This window comes from Hemitrygon akajei, chromosome 5 (assembly GCF_048418815.1).
Source record: "Hemitrygon akajei chromosome 5, sHemAka1.3, whole genome shotgun sequence".
Taxonomy (NCBI): Eukaryota; Metazoa; Chordata; class Chondrichthyes; order Myliobatiformes; family Dasyatidae; genus Hemitrygon; species Hemitrygon akajei.
In genome coordinates, this window is record NC_133128.1 from 196,792,491 (window position 1) to 196,815,679 (window position 23,189).

Below are 23,189 nucleotides of genomic sequence, written 5' to 3' on the forward strand. Positions count from 1 at the left end.
TTGTTGGGTTGTACTTCCAGTTTCAGTGGAAATTATTCAGTGACCCCTAAAGTTAACTGGAGGTAATAAAAACATCATTGTTGGAGGGACTACCATTGCCAAATTACCATTGCCAAACTTTGTTGTTATTTGGCAAAAATAAAGTTCAAAATAACTGAAAGAAGGTGGTATTACATTGAAGTTTTACTTAAAAGGCCATGTGCACTCCACAAGAAGGTAAATGATTGCTGTTATTTTCCGAAATCAGGTTGCAGAGCATGTGGGTTACACGTGATTAAAAGTTGCATCTCAAACTAATGACTAAACTTACTAAAATTATTTCAGTCATTCTGCAAAATAATATCAAGTAGTAGAAATCGGTTGGCTAGGCAAAAATGTGGCTAGGATCACTTATTAAATATTTTGATTTCTTTAAAACCAAGGATTTTACCTTGCAAACTTTCTGAAAACTATCTGGAAAAGAACACGGGTAGTAGCTTGATGTGAATTTTTCATTATGCCATTATATAATGGCATATGTACTGCCTCCATTTATGGACATGTCTACTGAAAACATGTTCTTCAGTGCTGTATTAGAGTAGCCCTATTATCAGCTTTGTACTGGAAGTGTGACCCACCTTCTGCAGATATTCATGTATGTATTTTTATTTGGCAATTAAAAAGCCTTTCTTTTTGTCTCTTGTATTTTTTCCATGATCCATCAATCGTCAATGTTCTCCACTTCAGTTTGCACCTGACAACATTTTGCTTGCAGTACAAACCTACAGTGATTGCATGCGTGTGTATTCATCTGGCTTGCAAGTGGTCCAACTGGGAGATACCTGTATCTACAGATGGCAAGCACTGGTGGGAATATGTGGATCCATCAGTGACTCTGGAATTACTTGATGGTTAGTTGTAAATTGAAGGAATTTTGAAGAATTTATTTAGTACCATACATTTTTGTAATGAGACAACATAGCAATTGAACATTTTTGTTTTGTGTTTTCAAAAAATATGCTGAACTGTCATCACTCACTCTTGTTAATACACATTGCCTAAGTCTCCCTTGACTACATTAAGCATCAATGGTTTTGACAGGGAATCTGTATTCTCTAACTTAGTAAAATGTAAAAATAAAACTCTTGTATGCCTAAATTCCATGGAGAAAGAATAAAATATTAAAAATAACTTAAACCACTATTTGAAGTAATTGTCCACATCTCAATTGATGGTATATGGCATGCAGCTATTTTAACTTTTTTCCCTAAAAAATTATGCACATTTGCTTAGTAATTATTGACACACTTCAAATGGAAAAGGTTTTAAACTCTTCCCAAAAATTCTTCCAGTTCTGTTGATGGTGTTATGTTCTACTTTTTAAAAGATACTTGTTTCTAAAAGATACTAATGGCATATTTAAATGGTCTCCTATTAGCTATTTAATTGGAAATTTAAGATTCTAAATGTCAGTTGCAAAACTTGTACAAAGAAACCTTCCCTGGGAAAACTTAAAACGTGATTGTGGTACCTTGTATTAGATGTTGTCAGGTTTTCATTTAAAACCATTATTTTGATTTTTGTTTGCAGAATTAACGCACGAATTTCTGCAAATACTAGAGAAAACTCCAAGCAGATTGAAAAGGATACGAAACTGGCGGGTAAAGCATATTTTAGATTAACAACACTTGGGAGTCTCATTTCTTCTATTATTGTAAAGACTAGCTTCCATTTTGATTTTTTTCTTCCTTTATAGGCTAATCAGGCTGCAAAGAAGCCAAAAGTAGATGGTCAAATAGCTGATAGTGTTCTTCCTGGATCATCTGGGCCTCCTGAATCTACATGTTCTGTTGGTGGTGATCCTTCTACAAGCGCAAGCTTTCCTAAATCAAATTCCACAACTGCTCTACCTACATCATTGAACTCTGGTATTTCAATCCCAGTGCATGTCCCTGAAATGATGGCTACTACATCATTCAGTTCTACCTCCCAACAAGATTGGCCTCAGCATACACACCAGCATCTGGAACAGGCTCATTCTCATAAACAAGATTTGCCATCATCCCTTCACAAAAATGACATGATCTGCATGCAGCAGTCAACTTCTGGACAGTTATCTCAAAGCCATCATCGATCAGACAAGGGATCAGGACATTCATCTAGTAAGCATGAACATCTTAAATCTGGTAATGGCAAACATCATGGTTTCCCTCTTCCGAATGTACCAGCTCCTCAGAAGTTAGCTTTGGACAGATATAGAGAGAAATTTGCTGCAGAGCTTGCAGTGCAAAAACGCAAACTAGAAACACTGGAATCTGATGTGAAAGAACACTATGCCTCTGCTGCTCAAGCTATGGTAGAACAACAAAAAAGGCGTGTGCCAGCGCAGCAGCAAATTCAACATAATAGCAATGCTGTGACTTCTCCAATTAAAATGAAAATACCGATTTCCACAGAAAAATCAGAGAGGCATATGGCAGATAAAAAGGATAAAGGGTTACTTAAATTACGTATTCCGATCCCACCCACAGAAAAGACTAAGGATGAACTAAAGATGAAAATTAAAGTTCCTTCCTCTGAAAGGCACAGCTCCTCAGATGAGGGCAGTGGTAAGAGCAAGCACACAAGTCCACATGCAGGGAAGGAGCACAAGGAGAAACGCAAGGACCATTCTTCTCATCATCATCACCACAGTAGCAGCCACAAACATTCGCATAGCAGCAGTACTGGGAGTAGTAGGCACGGTACCGAAGGGTCGAAAGGTGGAACTCTGCGTAGTCCCGTAGGTCTGAGCGGTGATGGCAGTTCCACTGGCTCCAGCTCTTCACGCAAGAGGGCGCACGCCAGTGATGCTTCTCACAACCACCATCCCAAAATGAGCAAAACCTCCAAGACTGCAGGTACTTCATCTAGCTCTTCTTCCTCTTCCTCTTCTTCTTCCTCCTCTGTGAAGCAGTATATGTACCCTTGCAACTTAATTCTTAACCTTCCCTCCTCCCCTCCTCCCACTGTCACATACCAGGTGGGCTATGGACAACTCAGCACCCTCATGAAACTGGATAGGAAACCCTCCGAGGCCAACGGTCACAACGCCAATCCAGAATACAATGCAAACACCCAGCACAAGGACTACAAAGATACTTACGATATGCTGGAGTCACTCTTAAGTGCCCAAGGAGTGAACATGTAGCCGTAACTCACAGCCTTTGAAGCTGGAATTCTGCTTCTTTATCCAGCTGTGACATGTGTCATTGTCGCCACTGCTTCCGTCAGATCTGAGCATTGCTTCCCCATTCTCCACTTTCAAAAGGAGATTAGCGTAAGCATAATCAGAGGTGAATGTTGAAAGGGTTGTGCTCTACCCATAGTATTATCATTACAAATACTATAACTTCTAGCATGAAATGTGCTATTTAATTTTGCCGATATTTCAGCAATTGAAAATTAAAGATGGCAGACTGCTGCTTGTGAAGGTTTAATGCCTAGTGTGTTATGCACACCAATAATGTGGCAACTTGTTGGTTTTGAAATTGACAAAGCCCTTGTTCATATTGCCACATATTTCAACGGAGTGCAATTTTTGTCCTTTTATTGTATGGTGATTTTTTTTTTGCATGTTTCTAGGACAAAAGGGATGTAAAATGAACATTAGAGACAACTGTATTAGTTTACCAGAAAGTGGAGAAAAATGTACATACATTTTTGTATGTTTAGATGTACTATGAATACTCAGGTTTGGAGCTGCTTGTAAGTATAAAAAGTTTTTAAAAAAAAAAAGAGAGGTTTACATATGACTGACTTTGCTATAAAGTGCATTTAACAATTTCATGGCTTGTTGAAGTAATTTACCAGACACAGTGCTGTTTCTTGAATACATGGAGTTATTAATGTAACATTTAAAGATATTGTCAAGGCTCATGTGGGAGAGAAGTTAAGCCACGTGTGTAATAGCTGTATTTTTTTTAGGTTAGCTCTTCTATAAATATTACTTTAAATACATCTTAATAATCTACAGGGATCAAAGTGTCAATCGGCATCTTAACTTTCCAGCTTCTGTATATTTGGATTATAAATTAAAAGCAGCAAGTTACTGTTAATGGGAATTTTTTTTCTTTCAGGCATATATAGGTTTGCAGTCAACCACACAAGTAAGCATCTTAAAAAGATAATTGTCTGACCTTTATAGCCATTATAAATAAAGTAATCCAGTTGAAAAATGTACATCACAATTACATTGTAACCAAAAAATGTTAATTATTTTGTCTGTTTGATATGCAGGAAATTACAAGGATAACATGCAAGATGGTGTTTCTGATGATTGAACAGTGGTTTAGGTCTTAAATGTTAGGGACTAAAGTACTCTTCAAGACATTCTAATGTGAAATAATTGCTGTAATTGGTCAGATATTACCTTTTTAACATTGAATACAACTAAGAATTTTTCATCAATAAATGTGGTAGTTATTCACATTGTTTCTTGTAGTTTTTCTTTGGTCTGGCTTGTAAAGGATCTGTGTCACACCATTCAAATAATGGAACCTATAGAAATTAGAGAAGTGTTCTCAGAATAGTGAAGTGGTTAACAGAATAGTGGATTTTTTTTACTTAAAAACATTGTGATTTTTCTAGCAAAATTTTATACAGATTAGAATGCCTTTTGTTCTTCTGTATCCAGGCCATTTTGAATGTTTGAACTGTGGATCTGCTTATTTTGAGTAGTGTGGGTGCCACATTCCCCTCTCGGGTATGGGGAAGCACTTTTAAAACTATTTAGATCTTTCATTGAGATCTGTGGCCCACTGCATACTACCACAATGAAATTAAGCGTAAATGAACTAAGTACTTCTAAAAAGTCGACTTTCATTGATATCTGTGATTTTGTATTTTTTTTGCATCAGTATATTGGAGCTTTGTACTGAAGCACCATTTTCCCCTTTCAAGTTGCTTTGCTATATAGCTTGATATGCAACAGACATCCAAGCAATAATTGATACAAAGATTCTCTTGTAATTTCACAACCATGTTGCGCTACTTTTCCCTGACAGGCGCTAAGGATTTAGCCTGTCTTGGTATTATATATAAAGATAGTTATATAATGTATTAAATATAAAAACAGACAAATGTAATGCAAAACTTTTGCTGTCTTCAAATTAAATAATATTTGAACATTTTAATTGTTTTACAGTTATATCTTCATGACTCTATTCAGTTTGTCAACCAAGTTTGCACTTGCATTTAAATGTTCACATGATATTTTAACCTTGGATTTACCTATTAGGTGTCTCTAATGCTGTCTAGTGTTAAAACTTAGTCTTGACACTTTTTTAGATCTTCATGTGAAAGAAAAACTCCCCAAAGATGACCATAGTCTGACAAGGAGCTGATACCTCTCTCAATACCTTTCTGCTTAAGTATTGATGAGTCAATTGTTAAGCACCAAACTCCAATAAAATAATCATCGTGAGATGTTTGTCAAGTTCTGTGAGAGCTATTTGCATATATTATATATTACTTGCATATAATAGTCTGCAAGTAATTACAGCTTCCATTTAGGCTGCTGCTTATATTATTCTAAGTTTTGTTTTTAACTTTGCATTGCAAAAAAAAAATCCAGTACAGAGTCCTACTTATTGGTTCCTGGTGTTACATTGCACTCAATTTCTACTTTATTCATTTTAAATCAAAACCACCACTTACACCTACGTTGTCAATGCAGAATCTTCCGAAGATGATTTGCTCAATCAAGGAATTAGTGGTTATTGATTATAAGACAATCAGATATAAGAACAGAATTAGGCCAGTCAGCCTGTTTATTATCCCTCTTAACCCCATTCTGCTTTCACCCCATAACCCTTAAATCCCTGATTAATCAAGAACCTTAAGTATACCTAATGCACAGCCATCTGTGGAACAATTAACCAATCTCTGGCTAATGAAATTCCTCATCTTTGTTCCAAATGGACATCCTTCAGTTCTGGGGCTGTGCTCTTTTGGTCCTAGAAGAATGGAACTCTAGTCCATTATTTTGTAGCTATCAGATGTTGCAGTTTTATTTATTACTGCAAAATACAAGCACTTTCTAAATGATCTAAAGTGGTTTATAGTAAGTGTTTGTTCTTGGGCAAATATCATTTGCCAACTCTAGAATCTTTCAGCATCCTTAACTTTTATTCACCATTTTTACAATAATCTTATTCAGTCTGACTATAGTGTTGCAGTAGTAGGTGATTATTTTCCTGAGTGAATGTTTTTATTCACAAATGAAGTGTCTAGATTTCAGGCTAAATAATTTTATCTGTATGGATCACAAGTGTTGAACCAACTGCAGGGAAAACTGATTTTTTAATGTTTTAATAACAAGTAGGATACCATCCCCATAATTGGCAGGTTTTTTGTGAATACAAAACATTTTAGAAATGTTGTATTATAATACTTCAGATTATTCAGATAATGAATCTTAGTTTCTTTACTATGCATATGATTAAATTAGTGCAAAAGTTCACTTACAGTTTAATGTGACTCCAAGCCACTTTTTAAACATTTATTTGTCTACATTTTGAATGCATTTTAAGGCTGGTGTTTCTGAGCCCTGCACAATCTGCTTGTATTATGGTTGGGATTTTTCTCAGCCGTGTGAATAATGCTAATGTTTGTTTGTGCTTGTATTTTTTTGGCTACTTCATTTCTGAGTCAAGGTGTCTGGTGGTTACAGGGCGAAGACAGGAAAATGGGGTTAACAGGGATAATAATTGGAGAAGATGGAATGGTGGAGCAGACTTGATGGGCCAAACGTTTTAATTCTGATCCCCTGTTTTAAGATCTTAATCTTTACTTAAAACAAAAATGTATAGTAAAATAATTTTGACCAAAGCTGGGAGATCATCCCATGTTATTAATCCAATCTTACATTTAGATTTATGTACTGCAGTTTTCAATTCCATTTCCTCTTGAGTTTCACCACTTTCATATCTTGTTTTTAAAACAAACTGCTCATTTTCAATGTGCATTTTTTAAATACTCAGCCAACTGCTGCTCTAACCACTAAATAAAATGTAGTTTTATTTCAGATGAATTAATGTGTAAGTGTTAATGGTCAAAGTAAAACAATTTTTTTTAAACATTTAAAGTTTGTGGTGGTAATCAGATATAAATCAATGTTCAGATCTATATTACACTAGGCAAGCTTTTTATTTAGCACCTTAGCCTAATCCAAATATTGTATGTCTTGGTGACTCCACTGCTTCCTTGTTTTAAGTATCTTAACAGCTATAAAATTTTAAAATGGCTTTGTGGCTTAGCACTGAGTCATTATGTGGATAAATTTTACTTGAGTTAGTATAGAGAGTATTGATAGGAGGGAACGCACAAGAATTGTCGTAATCATTCGAAATTGACCTTTGTGATTGTAATTCCTAGTTATGCGGTTCAGTTCTGTATTGCATAATTTCATTTGAAAATTTGAGGTGGAGTTAGAAACATTAGGCCATCCCCTGGCAAAAAAACAGGTTGCAATTTACAGATATCCATAAGTTGATTTTTGTCTGTTAAGTAAAAAAAATAAACACAGATCACCCAGTTGGGTAGCCATGCCTTGATGGTATTGTAATGAATGGCATCTTAACCCAGAGAGGGCCAGAATTCAATTTCTCTTTTTTTTAAAATTCATTTTGTACCTTCATCTTGTAAGGATTGGGAAATGGACTAGGGTTGGTAGGTAAAGGTGCAATTTATTTTTTCTTCATCGTAGATAGCTGATCATTCTGATCAGTTCTCTTTATAGTGTTGTAATCTTGCAAACATTGTGAATATTTATTAATACTTTTGTGTAAGTGGGATTTGATGGATTAGTACAATTGTTCAGGTTTTTTAGCATTTTCATACCTTTTAGTGGATACACTATATACATACATTTAGTGGTAATTATACTTGCATCTTAAATTCTGATACTGTTTACTACTCATTTGTTTTACCACTGCACTTGACCTGAACAAATGCATCTCACAATAACCACACATTGCAGTGTTCTGGTAAATTTCTTAATATATTTTGAAATTAATATTTTTAGTCTGTTTTCTAATAACGTAGCTTTTAGCTCATCTTTTTTGTAAAGGTTTGTAACCTCAATAGTTTTGTCCTGTTCAAAGTTGCACTGAGCAAATGTTTGATCTTTACAGTTCCATTGTGGGACAGCATTTTACCAGGGGCTGGGTCTGTGGGAGTGGTGATGCAGATATTGATGTGGCAACGCCGCTTGTCAAAATCATGATAAAGAACAACTAACTTTTCAAATTATCTTAAGTAGGCAGTGATGCATGCTTAAATTGTTAAATCGTATTTTTCATTTTGATGTATTTTAACATCACTATTATTGGAAATAAAAATACATCTGATTTGTGTTGTTTGTAGTATCAAGCCATTTTGAATTTATCCTTCAGTGTAATCAGAAAATGATTGTGAAGTTTGTAACTAAAATACAGTAGAATTCTGATTTAGTGTGCTTGGGCCAATAGTAGTGGCAAATTGGAAGATTTCCAAATTACTAGATACATTTTAATATCTAAACACTTAACCTTTTTTAAAATGCAGCAAACAGTCTGATAAGCCCACCGACAAACCACAGGTTTTCAAATACCACATACTATAATTGGTAGGTTTGATTAACAAGTTATTTCAAACATCTATCCTCAGAACCATGCTCATAACTTGTTTTCTGATTATTACTGTTCCCTAAATCCACCTCATACATTTCTTCAGTCTCAACTTATTCAGTTGGACTCACTCCCCTGAATCTGTTTACTAAGATTCATGTATCTTTGAAATATTGACTATATGTCTTCAACTACTGGATTTGAACCTGTATACACAAATTCAGGTTTACTCGTTCAAGTCCTTGACTGTACCCTATCATTGCTTATCTACTGCAGTATTTAAACTTGACGTTATTCTGATACCCTCTGTTTGTTACTAGTCATTTGTTTATGGCCATTTAAGAAATGCCAAGGCATTGCTGAAATGGTGAATAAAAACAAACTTTCAGATTTCTCGCAACTGAACTGTTTTCATTATTTAGTCCCATTATAAAAAGTTGTACTGGGGAAACAGGCTAATGAAATGGTCAGTAAATGAATAGTGACAGATATGTTAGCTGTTTTACAATGCTCAGTCCTGGTTTATCCTAAATCAGTAGGACTCTGAGAAAGGTGGAGAATCTGTTATAAAAAGATTTCATGGAAAATACTGATTCAAAATCTAGAGCTTACAACATGCAAAAGCAAGTGGTGGACCAGAAGAAAGGGAATTTTGGAGAAGCCATCAGTAAGAGTTGAAGCGATAATCATGATCATAATAGTGAGATAGATGGGCTGAAAGGCCAGGTGGCCTATTCCTCTGAATGAACAAGATGAGGGCCATATTAGCACAGGTTTCCAATGTTGACTAAATTCTTCCAGTGCAGTTTTGTACCTGACTGCTTAACCAAATGAAATTACATTGCTAGTAAGTTTCAGGATCTGCATTAATCAGAGTAAACAGTTGGTGATTTCAGTTGTTAATTGTGCATCTGTTGGGTGGTTTCTCTGTCATTGAGTGGTATCCATCTGGAACTGAACAGGAAATGTGTTGGCACAGATGGTTTTCCTCTTGTTCAAATGATAATCCAATACAGATTTGTTGAATTGATCTGGAAACATCTACCAGAAATGTGTATTTGGTCATCTGAAGTTTACAATGTAATTAAAGTTTTGGTTGCTCTGTTGGCCATCCATTATGATCAAGTAGGAAGGAACACTCATAGGTTGCACAGCACTGGTTGCCCTTTATTCTCTTTTGTTCTGCCTCCATCTATTCATTTTTGACTCTATGAATGAAGTCCACCCCTGCACCACTACAAAGCACAACTTGCCTGTTATAATTCTCCGTGCTCCTTGATCATCTTGGATTCTTCACTGCTGTTTATTCCAGCTATCTTGTCTCTCTGCTCTTAGTCCAGCAGATGCTGATTGAGCTGATGTGTTCCTCCAGATGTTGCTCTGTTATCAGAATTGGGTTTATTGTCACTGGCATGTGTCGTGAAATTTGTTAACTTATCAGCAGCAGTTCAATGCAGTACATAATATAGAAGGAAAAATAATTAAATAATCCATTACAATATACATATATTGAACAGATTAAAATCATGCAAAAACAGCAATATATTAAAAAAGTGAGGTAGTGTTCGAGGGTTCAATGACAATTTAGGAATAGGATAGTAGAGGGGAAGAAGCTGTTCCTGTGTGCTTCAGGCTTCACTACCTCCTACCTGATGGTAACAGTGAGATAAGGGCATACCCTGGGTGCTGGAGGTCATTAATAGTGAGTGTTGCCTTTCTGAGACACTGCTCCTTGAAGATGACCTAGGAACTTTGTAGGCTAATACCCAAGATGGAGCCAACTAAATTTACAACCCTCTGCAGCTTCTTTTGGTCCTATGCAGTATTTCTCTTCTTCTCCCTCCCCAAATACCAGACAGTGATGCAGCCCATCAACATACTCTCCATGGTACATCTATAGAAGCTTTTGAGTACCTGTTGACATACCAGATCTTTTCAAACTTCTACTGAAGTATCGTGGCTGCCTTGCCTTTACAACTGCAATATGTTGGGACCAGGTTAGATCCTCAGAGATCTTGACACCCAGGAAATTGAAACTGCTCACTCTCTCCACTTCTGATCCCTCTATTAGGATTGGTATGTGTTCCTACATATTACCCTTCCTGAAGTCCACAATCAGCTCTTTTGTCTTGCTGACGTTGAGTACCATGTTGTGACACCACTCCACTAGTTGGCATATCTCACTCCAGTATGCCCCTCATCACCATCTGAGATTCTGCCAAGAATGGTTGTATCATCAGTAAATATATAGATGATATTTGAGCTCTGTCATTGGCATAGAAGAGAGCAGTGGGCTAAGCACACACCCCTGAGGTGCACCTCTGTTAATCATCAGTGAGGAGATGTCATCACCAATCCACATAGATTGTGGTCTTCTGGTTAAGAAGTCAAGGATCCAATTACAGAGGCCCAGGTTCTGCAACTTCTCAATCAGGATTGTGGGAATGATGGTGTTAAATGCTGATATAGTCGATGAACAGTATCCTGACATAGGTGTTTGTGTTGTCCAGGTGGTCCAAAGCCATGAGAAGAGCCATTGAGATTGCATCTGATGTTGACCTATTGTGGCGAAAGGCAAATTGTAATGGGTCCAGGTCCTTGCTGAAGCAGGAGTTCAGTCTAGTCATGACCAACCTCATTGCATTTCATCACTGTAGATGTGAGTGCTACCAGGCAATAGTCATTAAGGTAGCTCACGTAATTCTTCTTGGGCACTGGTATAATTGTTGCCTTTTTGAAGCAAGTGGGAACTTCTGCCCGTAGCAGTGAGAGGTTGAAAGTGTCCTTGAATACTCTTGCCAGGTGGTCACAGGTTTTCAGAGCCTTACCAGATACTCCATTGGGACCTTCTGCCTTGTGGGTTCACTCTCTTTTAAGACAGCCTAACATTAGCCTCTGAGACAGACATCACAGGGTCATCAGGTGCAGCAGGGATCTTCACAGCTGTGGTTATATTCCCCTTTTCAAAGTGGGCATAGAAGGCATTGAGTTCATCTGGTAGTGAAGCATCACTGCCTTTTATGCTGTTGGGTTTTGCTTTGTAGGAAGCAATGTCTTGCAAACCCTGTTGTCATACATCCAATGTCACCTCCAACCTTATCTGAAACCGTCTCTTTGCCCTTGAAATAGCCCTCCATAAATCATACCTGGTTTTCTAGGTTGCCAGATTTGAATGCCACAGATCTAGCCTTCAGCAATTGCTGTACCTCCTGATTCATCCACGGCATTTGGTTTGGAGTTTAGTATCTGGAGTTTACCGTGAGGAGATGTTGCCTGAAGAGGCAGCAGGAAAAGAGAGGATGACAAGAATTCAAGTTGGGAAATGACAATTAAATGATCAAGCAACACACAAAATGCTAGAGGAACTCAGCAATCCAGGCAATGTCTATGGGAAAGATAAAGCAGTCAACGTTTTCGCAAAAATGATCACTGAGCAAAGCATAGGTGCTTTGAGTTTCGCCAGTAGCCTTAGAACCAACTGCTGTTTGGTGAAAGCTCTGGCGATAAGGCTTATCAAATTCCTGGCTTGAGATAAGGCAAATTAGACACATCTGCATTCAACTATGTTACTAGCATCAGATTTCCCATTGTTAATACCTTGGCCTCATTGTTGGCAACAAAGTGGCTGTGAGGTTGAATCAAATTAAAAATAGAAATTGTTCAACAGTCAGCAGGCCAGCTAGTGCCTGTGCAGAGGGAATAGTTAACATTTTGGGCTCACGGCATTTTATCAGATCTAGGCAAGATTTCTTTTTCTTGTTCTGACTTGAGTAGTAATTGGGCAGATTCGTCGTGGTTAGCTCTGTTGGTCAGTTATCTATTTTATACATGGCATCAAGTGTAAAAGCAGGAATACCAATAAAACCAAAAATCTGAGTAACACAAAAAATGCAGGAGGAAGGAATCCCAATGTAACAAACAAGCAAATTGTATGCTGTGCACTGATATGGACTAGAAAGCACACCAGAGATGAAGATTATATTAAAATAATCAGTTGCAGCATTCAAACGGGACTTGAATTTATATGGAACCATAGAAGATTACAGCACAGAAACAGGCCTTTTGGCCCTTCTTGCCTGTGCCAAACCATTTTTCTGCCAAGTCCCACTGACCTGCACCTAGACCACATCCCTCCATACCCCTCTCATTCATGTATCTGTCCAAGTTTTTCTTAAATGTTAAAAGTGAGCCTGTATTCACCACTTCAACTGGCATCTCATTCCACGCTCCAACAACTCTCTATGTGAAGAAGAGAGTTCCTAATGTTCTCTTTAAACTTTTCCCTTTTCACTCTTAACCCATGTCCTCTGGTATTTTTCTCTCCTAGCCTGCTTGCTTTCAATCTATCTGTACCCATGATAATTTTATACACCTCTATCAAATCTCCCCTCATTCTTCTACGCTCCAGGGAATAAAGTCCTAATCTATTCAACCTTTCTCTGTAACTCAGTTTCTCAAATCCCAGCAACATCCTTGTAAACCTTCTCTGCACTCTTTCAAGATTAGTAATATCCTTCCTATAATTAGATGATCAAAACTGCATACAATACTCCAAATTCGGCCTCACCGATGTCTTATACAACCTCACCATAACATTCCAACTCATACTCAATACTTTGATTTATAAAGGCCAATGTACCAAAAACTCTCTTTACTACCCTATCTACCCGTGATGCCTCTTTTAGGGAATTATGTGTCTGTATTCCCAGATCCCTCTGTTCTCAGTGCCCTACCATTTACCTTGTATGCTCTTCCTTGGTTTCTCCCTCCAAAGTGCAATACCTCACACTTCTCTGCATTAAAATCCATCTGCCATTTTTCAGCCCATTTTTCCAGCTGGTCCAAATCCCTCTGCAAGCCTTGAAAACCTTCCTCACTGACCACTACACCTCCAATCTTTGTATCATCAGCAAATTTGCTGATCCAATTTCCCACATTATCATCCAGATCATTGATATAGATGACAAATAACAATGGACCCAGCACTGATCCCTGTGGCACACCACTAGTCACAGGCCTCCACTCAGAGAAGCAATCCTCCACTACCACTCTCTGGCTTCTCCCATTGAGCCAATTTCTAATCCAATTTACTACCTCACCATGTATAACTAGCAACTGAATCATCCTAACTAACCTCCCATGTGGGACCTTGTCAAAGGCCTTACTGAAGTCCATGTAGACAACAACCACTTTCCTGCTAACCTCCTCGAAAAACTCTAATAGATTGGTTAAACATGACCTGCCATGCACAAAGCCATGTTGACTCTCCCTAATAAGTCCCTGTCTATCCAAATACTTGTAGATTCTATCTCTTAGTACTCCTTCCAATAATTTATCTATTACTAACATCAAATTTACCGGCCTATAATTTCCCGGATTACTTTTACAGCCTATTTTAAATATTATCTGCCAAGTCCCTTGCAATTTCAACATTAGTCTCCTTCAAGGTCCGAGGGAATACTCTGTCAGGCCCTGGGGATTTATCTACTCTGATTTGCCTCAAGACAGCAAGCACCTCCTCCTCTTTAATCTGTATAGGTTCCATGATCTCACTACTTGTTTGCCTTATTCCCATAGACTCCTTGCCAGTTTCCTTAGTAAATACAGGTGCAAAAAATCCATTTAAGATCTCCCCCATTTCTTTTGTTCCATACATAGCCAACCACTCTGATCTTCAAGAGGACCAATTTTATCCCTTACTATCCTTTTGCTCTTAATATACCTCTAGAAGCTCTTAGGATTGTCCTTCACTTTGACTGCCAAAGCAACCTCATGTCTTCTTTTAGCCCTCCTGATTTCTTTCTTCAGTATTGCACTTTTTATACTCCTCAAGCACCTTATTTGCTCCTTGTTGCCTATAAATGTCATACATCTCTCTCTTATCAGATTTCCAATATCACTCGAAAACCAAGGTTCCTTATTCTTATTCACTTTGCCTTTAATCCTGATAGGAACATACAAACTCTGCACTCTCAAAATTTCTCCTTTGAAGGCCTCCCACTTACCAATCACATCCTTGCCAAAGAACAACCTGTCCCAATCTACACCTTTTAGGTCCTTTCTCATTTCTTCAAATTTGGCCTTTTTCCAGTTTAGTACCTCAGCCCGAGGACCAGATCTATCTTTATCCATGACCAAGTTGAAACTAATGGTGTTATGATTACTAGACCCAAAGTGTTCCCCTACACACACTTCTGTCACTTGTCCTAACTCGTTTCCTAGTAAATCTAATATTGCATCCTCTCTAGTTGATACCTCTATATATTGATTTAGAAAACTTTCCTGACCACATTTTACAGAACATAGAATAGTACAGCACATTACAGGCCCTTCGGCCCACAATGTTGTGCCGACCCTCAAACCCTGCCTCCCATATAACCCCCCACCTTAAGTTCCTCCGTATAACTGTCTAATAGTCTCTTAAACTTCACTAGTGTATCTGACTCAGGCAGTGCATTCCACGCACCAACCACTCTCTGAGTGAGAAACTTTCCTCTAATATCCCCCTTGAACTTCCCTCCCCTTACCTTAAAGCATATATGTCAAACTCAAGGCCCACGGGCCAAATCCGGCCCGCAGTGGAATTATCTTTAGCCCGCGAGATAATATCTAATTACTATTAAAGCTGGCCCCAGTAATCGAAGCGCCTATGGCGTATGATATGGCTAATGCTGAGTTTATTCAGGTACCAGGTTTTCAGGGTTTTTAGTGTTTATTCGGCAGTCTTCTTCATAAGAAACGGAATTTGTAAAGTGAAACACTTTGTAGTTATAGCAGAGACTGAGACACATGAGAGCAGGCTTAAAAAACGGAGGCAACGAAAGCTGCGTTTGCACACGTCCGACTGATCCGGCCCGCATGAAGCTGCATTTTGCTCAATCCGGCCTGTGACCTAAAATGAGTTTGACACCCCTGCCTTAAAGCCATGTCCTTTCGTACTGAGCAGTGGTGCCCTGGGGAAGAGGCGCTGGCTGTCCACTCTGTCTATTCCTCTTAATATCTTCTCCACCTCTATCATGTCTCCTCTCATCCTCCTTCTCTCCAAAGATTAAAGCCCTAGCTCCCTTAATCTCTGATCATAATCCATACTCTCTAAACCAGGCAGCATCCTGGTAAATCTCCTCTGTACCCTTTCCAATGCTTCCACATCCTTCCTATAGTGAGGCAACCAGAACTGGACACAGTACTCCAAGTGTGGCCTAACTAGAGTTTTATAGAGCTGCATCATTACATCGCATCTCTTAAACTCTATCTCTCGACTTATGGAAGTTAACACCCCATAAGCTTCCTTAACTACCCTATCTACCTGTGAGGCAACTTTCAGGGATCTATGGACATGTACCCCCAGATCCCTCTGCTCCTCCACACTACCAAGTATCCTGCCATTTACTTTGTACTCTGCCTTGGAGTTTGTCCTTTTACAAACTCTAACCCAATCTAGACCTTTAACAGTATGGGAGTCCCAATCAATATGTGGAAAATTAAAATACCCTACAATCACAACTTTGTTTCTTACAGTTGTCTGTTATCTCTCTGCAAATTTGCTCCTCCAATTCTCGCTGACTATTTGGTGGTCTATAATACAACCCCATTAATGTGGTCATACCTTTCCTGTTTCTCAGCTCCATCCAAATGGCCTCGGTAGACAAGCCCTCGAATCTATCCTGCCTGAGCACTGCTGTAACATTTTCCCTGACTAGCAATGTCACTGCTCCCCCCCCCCCCCCCCCCACCCTTCATCCCTCTGCCTCTATCACGTCTGAAACATCGGAACACTGGAACATTAAGCTACCAGTCCTGCCCCTCCTGTAGCCAGTTTTCACTAATGGCTATAATGTCATAATTCCATGTGTCAATCCACACCCTCAGCTCGTCAGCCTTCCCCACAATACTCCTCGCATTGAAATAGGCACACCTCAGAAGATTATTACCACCACACACAACTCTTCTATTTCTGACTTTGCATGAACTTTTAACATCATTTATTTTCACCCCCACTCCACTATCTGCTCTGGCACTCTGGTTCCCATCTCCCTGCAAATCTAGTTTAACCCCCCCCCCCCCCCAACAGCACTAGCAAACCTCCCTGCAAGGATTATTGATCCCCCTGTAGTTCAGGTGTAACCCATCTCTCTTGTACAGGTCCCACCTGCCCCAGAAGAGGTCCCAATGATCAAAAAATCTGAAACCCTGCCCCCTACACCAGTTCCTCAGCCACATGTTCATCCTCCAGAGCATCCTACACTTACCCACACTGGCACATGGCACAGGTAGCAATCCTGAGATTACTACCTTCAAGGTCCTGCTTTTTAACTTCCTACCAAGCTCTCTATACTCATTCTTCAGGAGCTCCTCACTCTTTCTTCCTACGTCATTGGTACCGATGTGCACCATGACATCTAGCTGCTCACCCTCCCACTTCAGAATGCTGTGCACACAATCAGAGACATCCCTGACCCTGGCACCCAGAAGGCAACAAACCATCTGGGATTCTCTGTCATGACCACAAAACCTCCTGTCTGTACCTCTAACTATCGAGTCCCCTATCACTAACGCTCTCCTCTTTTTCCCCCCTCCCTTCTGCACTGCAGTTCCGGACTCAGTGCCAAAGATCCGGCTGCCGCAGCTTGTCCCAGGTAAGTCATCCCCCCACAACAGTATCCAAATCGGTATACTTGTTGTTGAGGGGAATGGCCACAGGGGAACACTGCTCTGCCTGCCCTTTCCCCTTCCCTCACCTGATGGTAACCTAATTACCTGTGCCCTGCTCCTTGGCATGGCTACCTCCCTGAAACTACTATCTATAAACTCCTCATTCTCCCGAATGATCCGGAGGTCATCCAGCTGCCGCTCCAGTTCCCTAACGCAGTTTGTTAGGAGCTGCAGCTGGATGCAGTTCTTGCAGGTGTCGTTGTTAGGGACACCGGAGGTCTCCCTGACTTCCCACATCCTGCAAGAGGAGCATTCCAACATCCTGCCTGGCATTCTCTGTAAACTTACTAGTCAAAAAAGAAATCAAATGAGAAAAAAAAAACAGCAACAACTTACCGGAACCCACTCTCACCTCTGCCTGTTCACGCTGAAGCCTATTGAGCCAAAGCTGTCCCAATCTGACTCAGTCCACTCTGACGATGGCCACTTTGCTAGACAAAACTTCCTTCATAGTGCGTTAGCTGACCAGCTGTCTTCAGCTCCTCTGCTCCCAATTAATTGGCTGTTTAAAAAACTGAAAATATCTGGAAGGAAATGTCTTCTGGGTTAGAGGTACAGTGCAGAACAGGGTCTCCTGGTGCAATGAACCACATCACTCAGCAACCCACTGATTGAACCCTACTCTAATCACAAGACAATTTACAATGACCAATTAACCTATTAACTAGTACATCTTTGGACTGGGGCGAAACTCGAGAATGCAGAGAAAACCCATGTGCTCACAAGAAGACTTGTAAACTCCTAGACGATGCTAAAACTGAACTCTGGCACACCAAACTGCTGCGCTGCTGAGGCACCATAATTACATGATGGACAGTTAGAGCCAGGTGAGAGAGGGGTGGAGTTGGGAAACAGGCTAGAGGTCATAGGTGGGAACAGACAAGTGATAAGAAAGAGTGGAAGGAACTAGAATCTTGATGAAAGCTCAGCCTGCATCATTGATGCATATTCCCCTCCATAGATGCTGCCTGTCTTGCTGAGTTCCTCAGTAATTTGTTGTTATGTATGCTTAAGCAGCTGCAGAATATCTGTGTGAAGAGAGTGATGGGGTGAAGATGTCCAAGTGCTGGCTTCTAATTAGTGCATGTGCTTTGCCAACTGTCATTTTGAACTCACTGGTGTGACCGTTATATCAAGACCATTGAAGCAATAGATGGGGTTGTAGGAGGTGGAGATAAGCTGTTGTTTTGGTGTCTTTATGGTGATGAGGCAGGAGGTATTGCATCCCCTGCAGTTGCAAAGTACCCAGCATCAGGGAGGGGTGGTGGGCAAAATTGAGCAAAATTTGAGTCACTATAACACATAGGAGCAGAATTAAAGTTGAAAGTAAATTTATCAAAGTGCATTCTGTATATGTCACCATATACAATCTTGAGATTCATTTTCTTGTGGGCATACACAGTAAATCCAAGAAACACAATAGAATCAATAAAAAACTGCACCCTGTAGGGTGCCCAAATAACTAATGAACACGAGATTCTGTCGAACCAACACGTACAAAATGCCGGAGGAACTCGGTAGATCAGGCAGCATTTATGGATCAGACCCTTCTTCAGGACAAATAATCAATGTGCAAAAGGAAACAGATTGCAAATATAAACAAAAGAAACAATAAATGTCAGTACATGAGATGAGGTTCATAGATTGAAAGTTGGTCCATAGATTGTGGGAACATTTCAGTGATGGGGTGAGTGAAGTGATCCCTTTTGTTTTAAGAGCCTGATAAATGACGAGTAAGAACATACTGAACTTGGCTCCTGTACCTTCCCAATGGCAGCAGCAAGAATAAGCAAGTCCTGGATGGTGGGGGTGCTCGATGATGGATGCTGCCGTTCTGCAGCAGTACTCTATGTAAATGTGCTCAATGGCTTTACCTGTGATGGACTGTGCCTTATCCACTAGCTTTTGTAGGATTTTCTTTTCAAGGGGATTGGTGTTTCCATACCAGGCTGTGATGCAACCAGTCAATATATTCTCAGCCAGACATCTATAGAATTTATCAAAGTTTTAGATATTAACTACCTTCTGGTTAAAGAAGCTTCACTGCATCTCTGTTTTAAATGGACGCCCCTCTATCCTGAGGCTGTGCCCTCTTGTCATAGACTCACCACCATGGGAAACATCCTTTCCACATCTACCACGTCCAGGCCTTTCAGCATTTTCAAGGTTTCAATGAGATTCCCCCTCATCCTTCTAAATTCCAGTGAATACAGACTTCGTATGATAACCCTTTCATTCCCAAAATCATCCTCGTGAATGCCCTCTGAACCACCTCCATGCCAGCACATCTTTCCTTAGATGTTTAGCCCAAAAATGGTCACAATACTCAAGGTGAGGCTTCACCAGTGCCTTATAAAGCCTGAGCATCACACCCCTGCTCTTGTATTCTAGACCTTTTGAAATAAATGCTAACATTGCATTTACCTTTCTCACCACCAACTCAACCTGCAAGTTAATCTTTAGAGTGTTCTGCACAAGGACTCCGAAATCCCTTTGCATCTCAGATTTTTGGATTTTCTCCCTGTTTAGAAAATAGCCTGCACATTTATTTCTACTACCAAAGTGCATAACCATGCATTTTTTAACTTTGTATTTCATTTGCCGCTCTCTTGCCTGTTCTCCAAATCTGTCTAAGTCCTTCTGCAGTCTATCTGTTTCCACAACACTACCTGCCTCTCTACCAATCTTCATAACCACTGCAAACTTGGCATCAAAGCTATCTTTTTCATCATCTACATCATTGATATGCAGCAAAAAAAGAAGTGGTCCCAATACTGACCACTGAGAATCACCACTAGTCACTATCAGACAACCAGAAAAGGATCCCTTTATTCCCACTCGCTGCCAATCAGCCAGTGCTCTAACCATGCCCGTAACTTTCCTGTAATACCATAGGCTCTTAACTTGGTAAGTAGCCTCAGGCGTGGCAGCTTGTCAAAGGCTTTCTGAATGTCTAAATATACAACATTAACTATATCTCCTTTATCTATCCTACTTGTAATCTTCTCACAGAATTCCAACAGGTTCATCAGGTAAGATTTTCCCTTAAGGAAACCATGCTGACTTTGTCCTATCTGGTCCTGTGACACCAAGTGCTCCATAAGCTCATCCTTAACAATTGAATCGAACATCTTCCCAACCACTGAGGTTAGGCTAACTGGTCTATAATTTCCTTTTTGCTGCCTTCCTCCTTTCTTAAAAAGTGGAGTGACATTTGCAGTTTTCCAGTCCCCTAGCATCATGCCAGAGTCCACTGATTTTTGAATTGAATTGATTTTATTTCTTACATCCTACACATACATGAGGAGTAAAAATCTTTACGTTAATGTCTCTGTCTAAATGTGCAATGTGCAAACATAGTAATTTAAAATAAATATAATAGTCACTGTAATATAGAGTACACTCATATCAGCATGAGTTAATCAGTCTGATGGCCTGGTGGAAGAAACTGGCTCGGAGCCTGTTGGTCCTGGCTTTTATGCTGTGGTTCCATTTTCTGGATGGTAGCAGCTGAAATAGATTGTGGTTGGGGTGACTTAGTCCCCAATAATCCTACGGGCCCTTTTTATACATGGGAAGTTAACAACTATAGATCCACTCTCTGCAGAGTCCTGCGATTAAGGGATGTACAGTTCCCATACCAGGCAGTGATGCAGCTAGTCAGGACGCTCTCATTGTAGAAAGTTCTTAGGAGTTGGGGACCCATGCCAAATTTCTTCAGCTGTCTGAGGTGAAAGATCATTACTATTCCCTTCACATTCTCAACTGCTACCTTTTTCAGTCCAGGTACTTTTAGGTCTTTAAGCTTTTTGAGTACCTTCTCCCTTGTAATAGTAACTGTACTCATTTCTCTTCCCTCACACCTTCAACATCTGGCACATGGCTAGCGTCTTCCATAGTGAAAACTGATGCAAAATACTCATTTAGTTCATCTACCATCTCCTTGTACCCTGTTATTATCTCTCTGACCTCATTTTCTAGTTGCCCTATCTTTCTTTTATTTTTTTACATACTTGAAAAAGTTAGCTTGCTTTCATATTTAATCTTTTCCCTCCTAATGATTCTTTTAGTTGTTCTCTGTAAGTTTTTAAAAGCTTCCCAATCCTCTGTTTTCACACAAATTTTTGTATTGTTGTATGCCCTCTCTTTTGCTTTTACATTAGCTTTGACTTCTCTTGTCAGCCACAGTTGTACTATTTTGCCAATTGAGTATTTCTTTGTTATTGGAATACCTCTATCCTGCACCTTCCTCATTTTTCCCGGAAATTCACACCATTGCTGCTCTGCTGTCAACCCTGCCTGCAACATCTTCCAATTTCTTTGGCTAACTCCTCTCTCATACCACTGTAATTTCCTTTACTCTACTGAAATACTGTGATGTCAGACTTTACTTCTTCCCTATCAAATTTCAAGTTGAACTCAATCATATTGTGATCACTGTCTCCTCAGGGTACTTTTACCTTAAGCTCCCTAATCAACTCAGGTTCATTACATTACACCCAATTCAGTTTAGCTGATCTCCTAGTAGGCTCAATGACAAACTGCTGTAAGAAGCCATTTCATAGGCATTCAACAAGCTCACTCTCTTGAGATCTATTACCAACCTGATTTCCCCAGTTGAACTGCATGTTGAAATCTCATAGAATATCATAACATTGCCCTTTTGACATGCCTTTTCTATTTCCTATTGTAACCTGTGGTCCACATCCCAGCTACTGTTGGGAGGCCTGTATATAACTGCCATTAAGGTCCTTTTACCCTTCCAGTTTCTTAACTCAACCCACAAGGATTCAACATCTTCTGATCCTATGTCACATCTTTTTACTGATTTGATGCCATTTTTGCCAGCAGAGCCATGCCGCTCCTTCTGCCTACCTTCCTATTCCTCCAATATAATGTGTAACCTTGGACATTCAGCTCCCAACTACAACCATGTTTCAGCCAAGATTCAGTGATGGCTACAACGTCATACCCGACTATCTGTAATAGTGCAACAAGATCATCCACCTTATTTCTTGTACTCTGCATTGAGATACAACACTTTGAGTACTGTATTTGCTACCCTTTTTGATTCTGCATCCTTAATGCACTGATATTCATCCAGCTGGCTTCAATTTTGTTCTATCATTTGCCTGCCCTTCCTGATAGTCTAACTGCACACTATATTTGTTTTTTTTCCAAATGTCCTATCCTGAGTCCCCTCACTTCAGTTCCCACTCCCCTTGCTAAATTAGTTTAAATCCTCCCCAACAGCTCTAACAAACCTGCCCGCAGGAATATTGGTCCCCCTCAGGTTCAGGTCCAACCATCATTTTTGAATAGGTCATACTTCCCCCAGAAGAGATTCCAATGAATCAGAATCAGAGTCAGTTTTATTATCACTGGCATGTGACGTGTGTTGTGTTGTTTATATTCATACGTACTGTGGGGTACTAATAAAGAACCATCTTCTCCATTTCAAATAAAACTTTATTTAACAACAACCACAACGCTTTTACAATACCATGTTTCTCTGTCTTTCTATCATCCCTGTGCATGCTCAGAACTCTCTCCAATCATGTTCTTACACTTCATATCACCACATTATCCTTTCCTTAAAAAGAAAAATCAATTAGCAACATTGACCAGAGCAAATGCATAATTTAACATGTCTCTATCAGTCTCTCTGGGGGTTTATGAACAGGAGTAGACCTTTTAAGTGGTTCACACAGTTCCTGTGTTTCATTGTTATTTCCATATTTTGTCTGGTCTGCATCAGTTATCAGAAACTCTGAAGTTAGCTCTTGAGGTCTTTGCGAGTTCTTCTTAACACTGCTTCTTCTTCTGTTTGCACCATGTATGATCTGGGTT

The 23,189-nt window shown here is 39.5% G+C and overlaps 1 protein-coding gene across 5 annotated transcripts in view; it reads left to right on the plus strand.

The window, feature by feature from the left end:
* The window catches only part of ccnt2a (cyclin T2a), a 132,603-nt gene that overhangs the window by 41,770 nt on the left and 67,644 nt on the right, over nucleotides 1-23,189 (plus strand). Inside the window, exons 7-10 of one of the 5 annotated variants that reach the window (XR_012099116.1) lie at nucleotides 727-890; nucleotides 1,570-1,640; nucleotides 1,736-4,127; nucleotides 4,258-5,153. Coding sequence is in view for 3 of the 5 variants with exons in the window: in XM_073047607.1 (XP_072903708.1) it covers nucleotides 727-890; nucleotides 1,570-1,640; nucleotides 1,736-3,169 (1,669 nt within the window). In the remaining 2 variants the exon portion in view is untranslated. Of the gene's footprint in view, nucleotides 1-726; nucleotides 891-1,569; nucleotides 1,641-1,735; nucleotides 5,154-23,189 lie in introns of those variants that run through there. The other 4 variants (XM_073047609.1, XM_073047610.1, XM_073047607.1 and 1 more) reach the window with 4 other exon arrangements.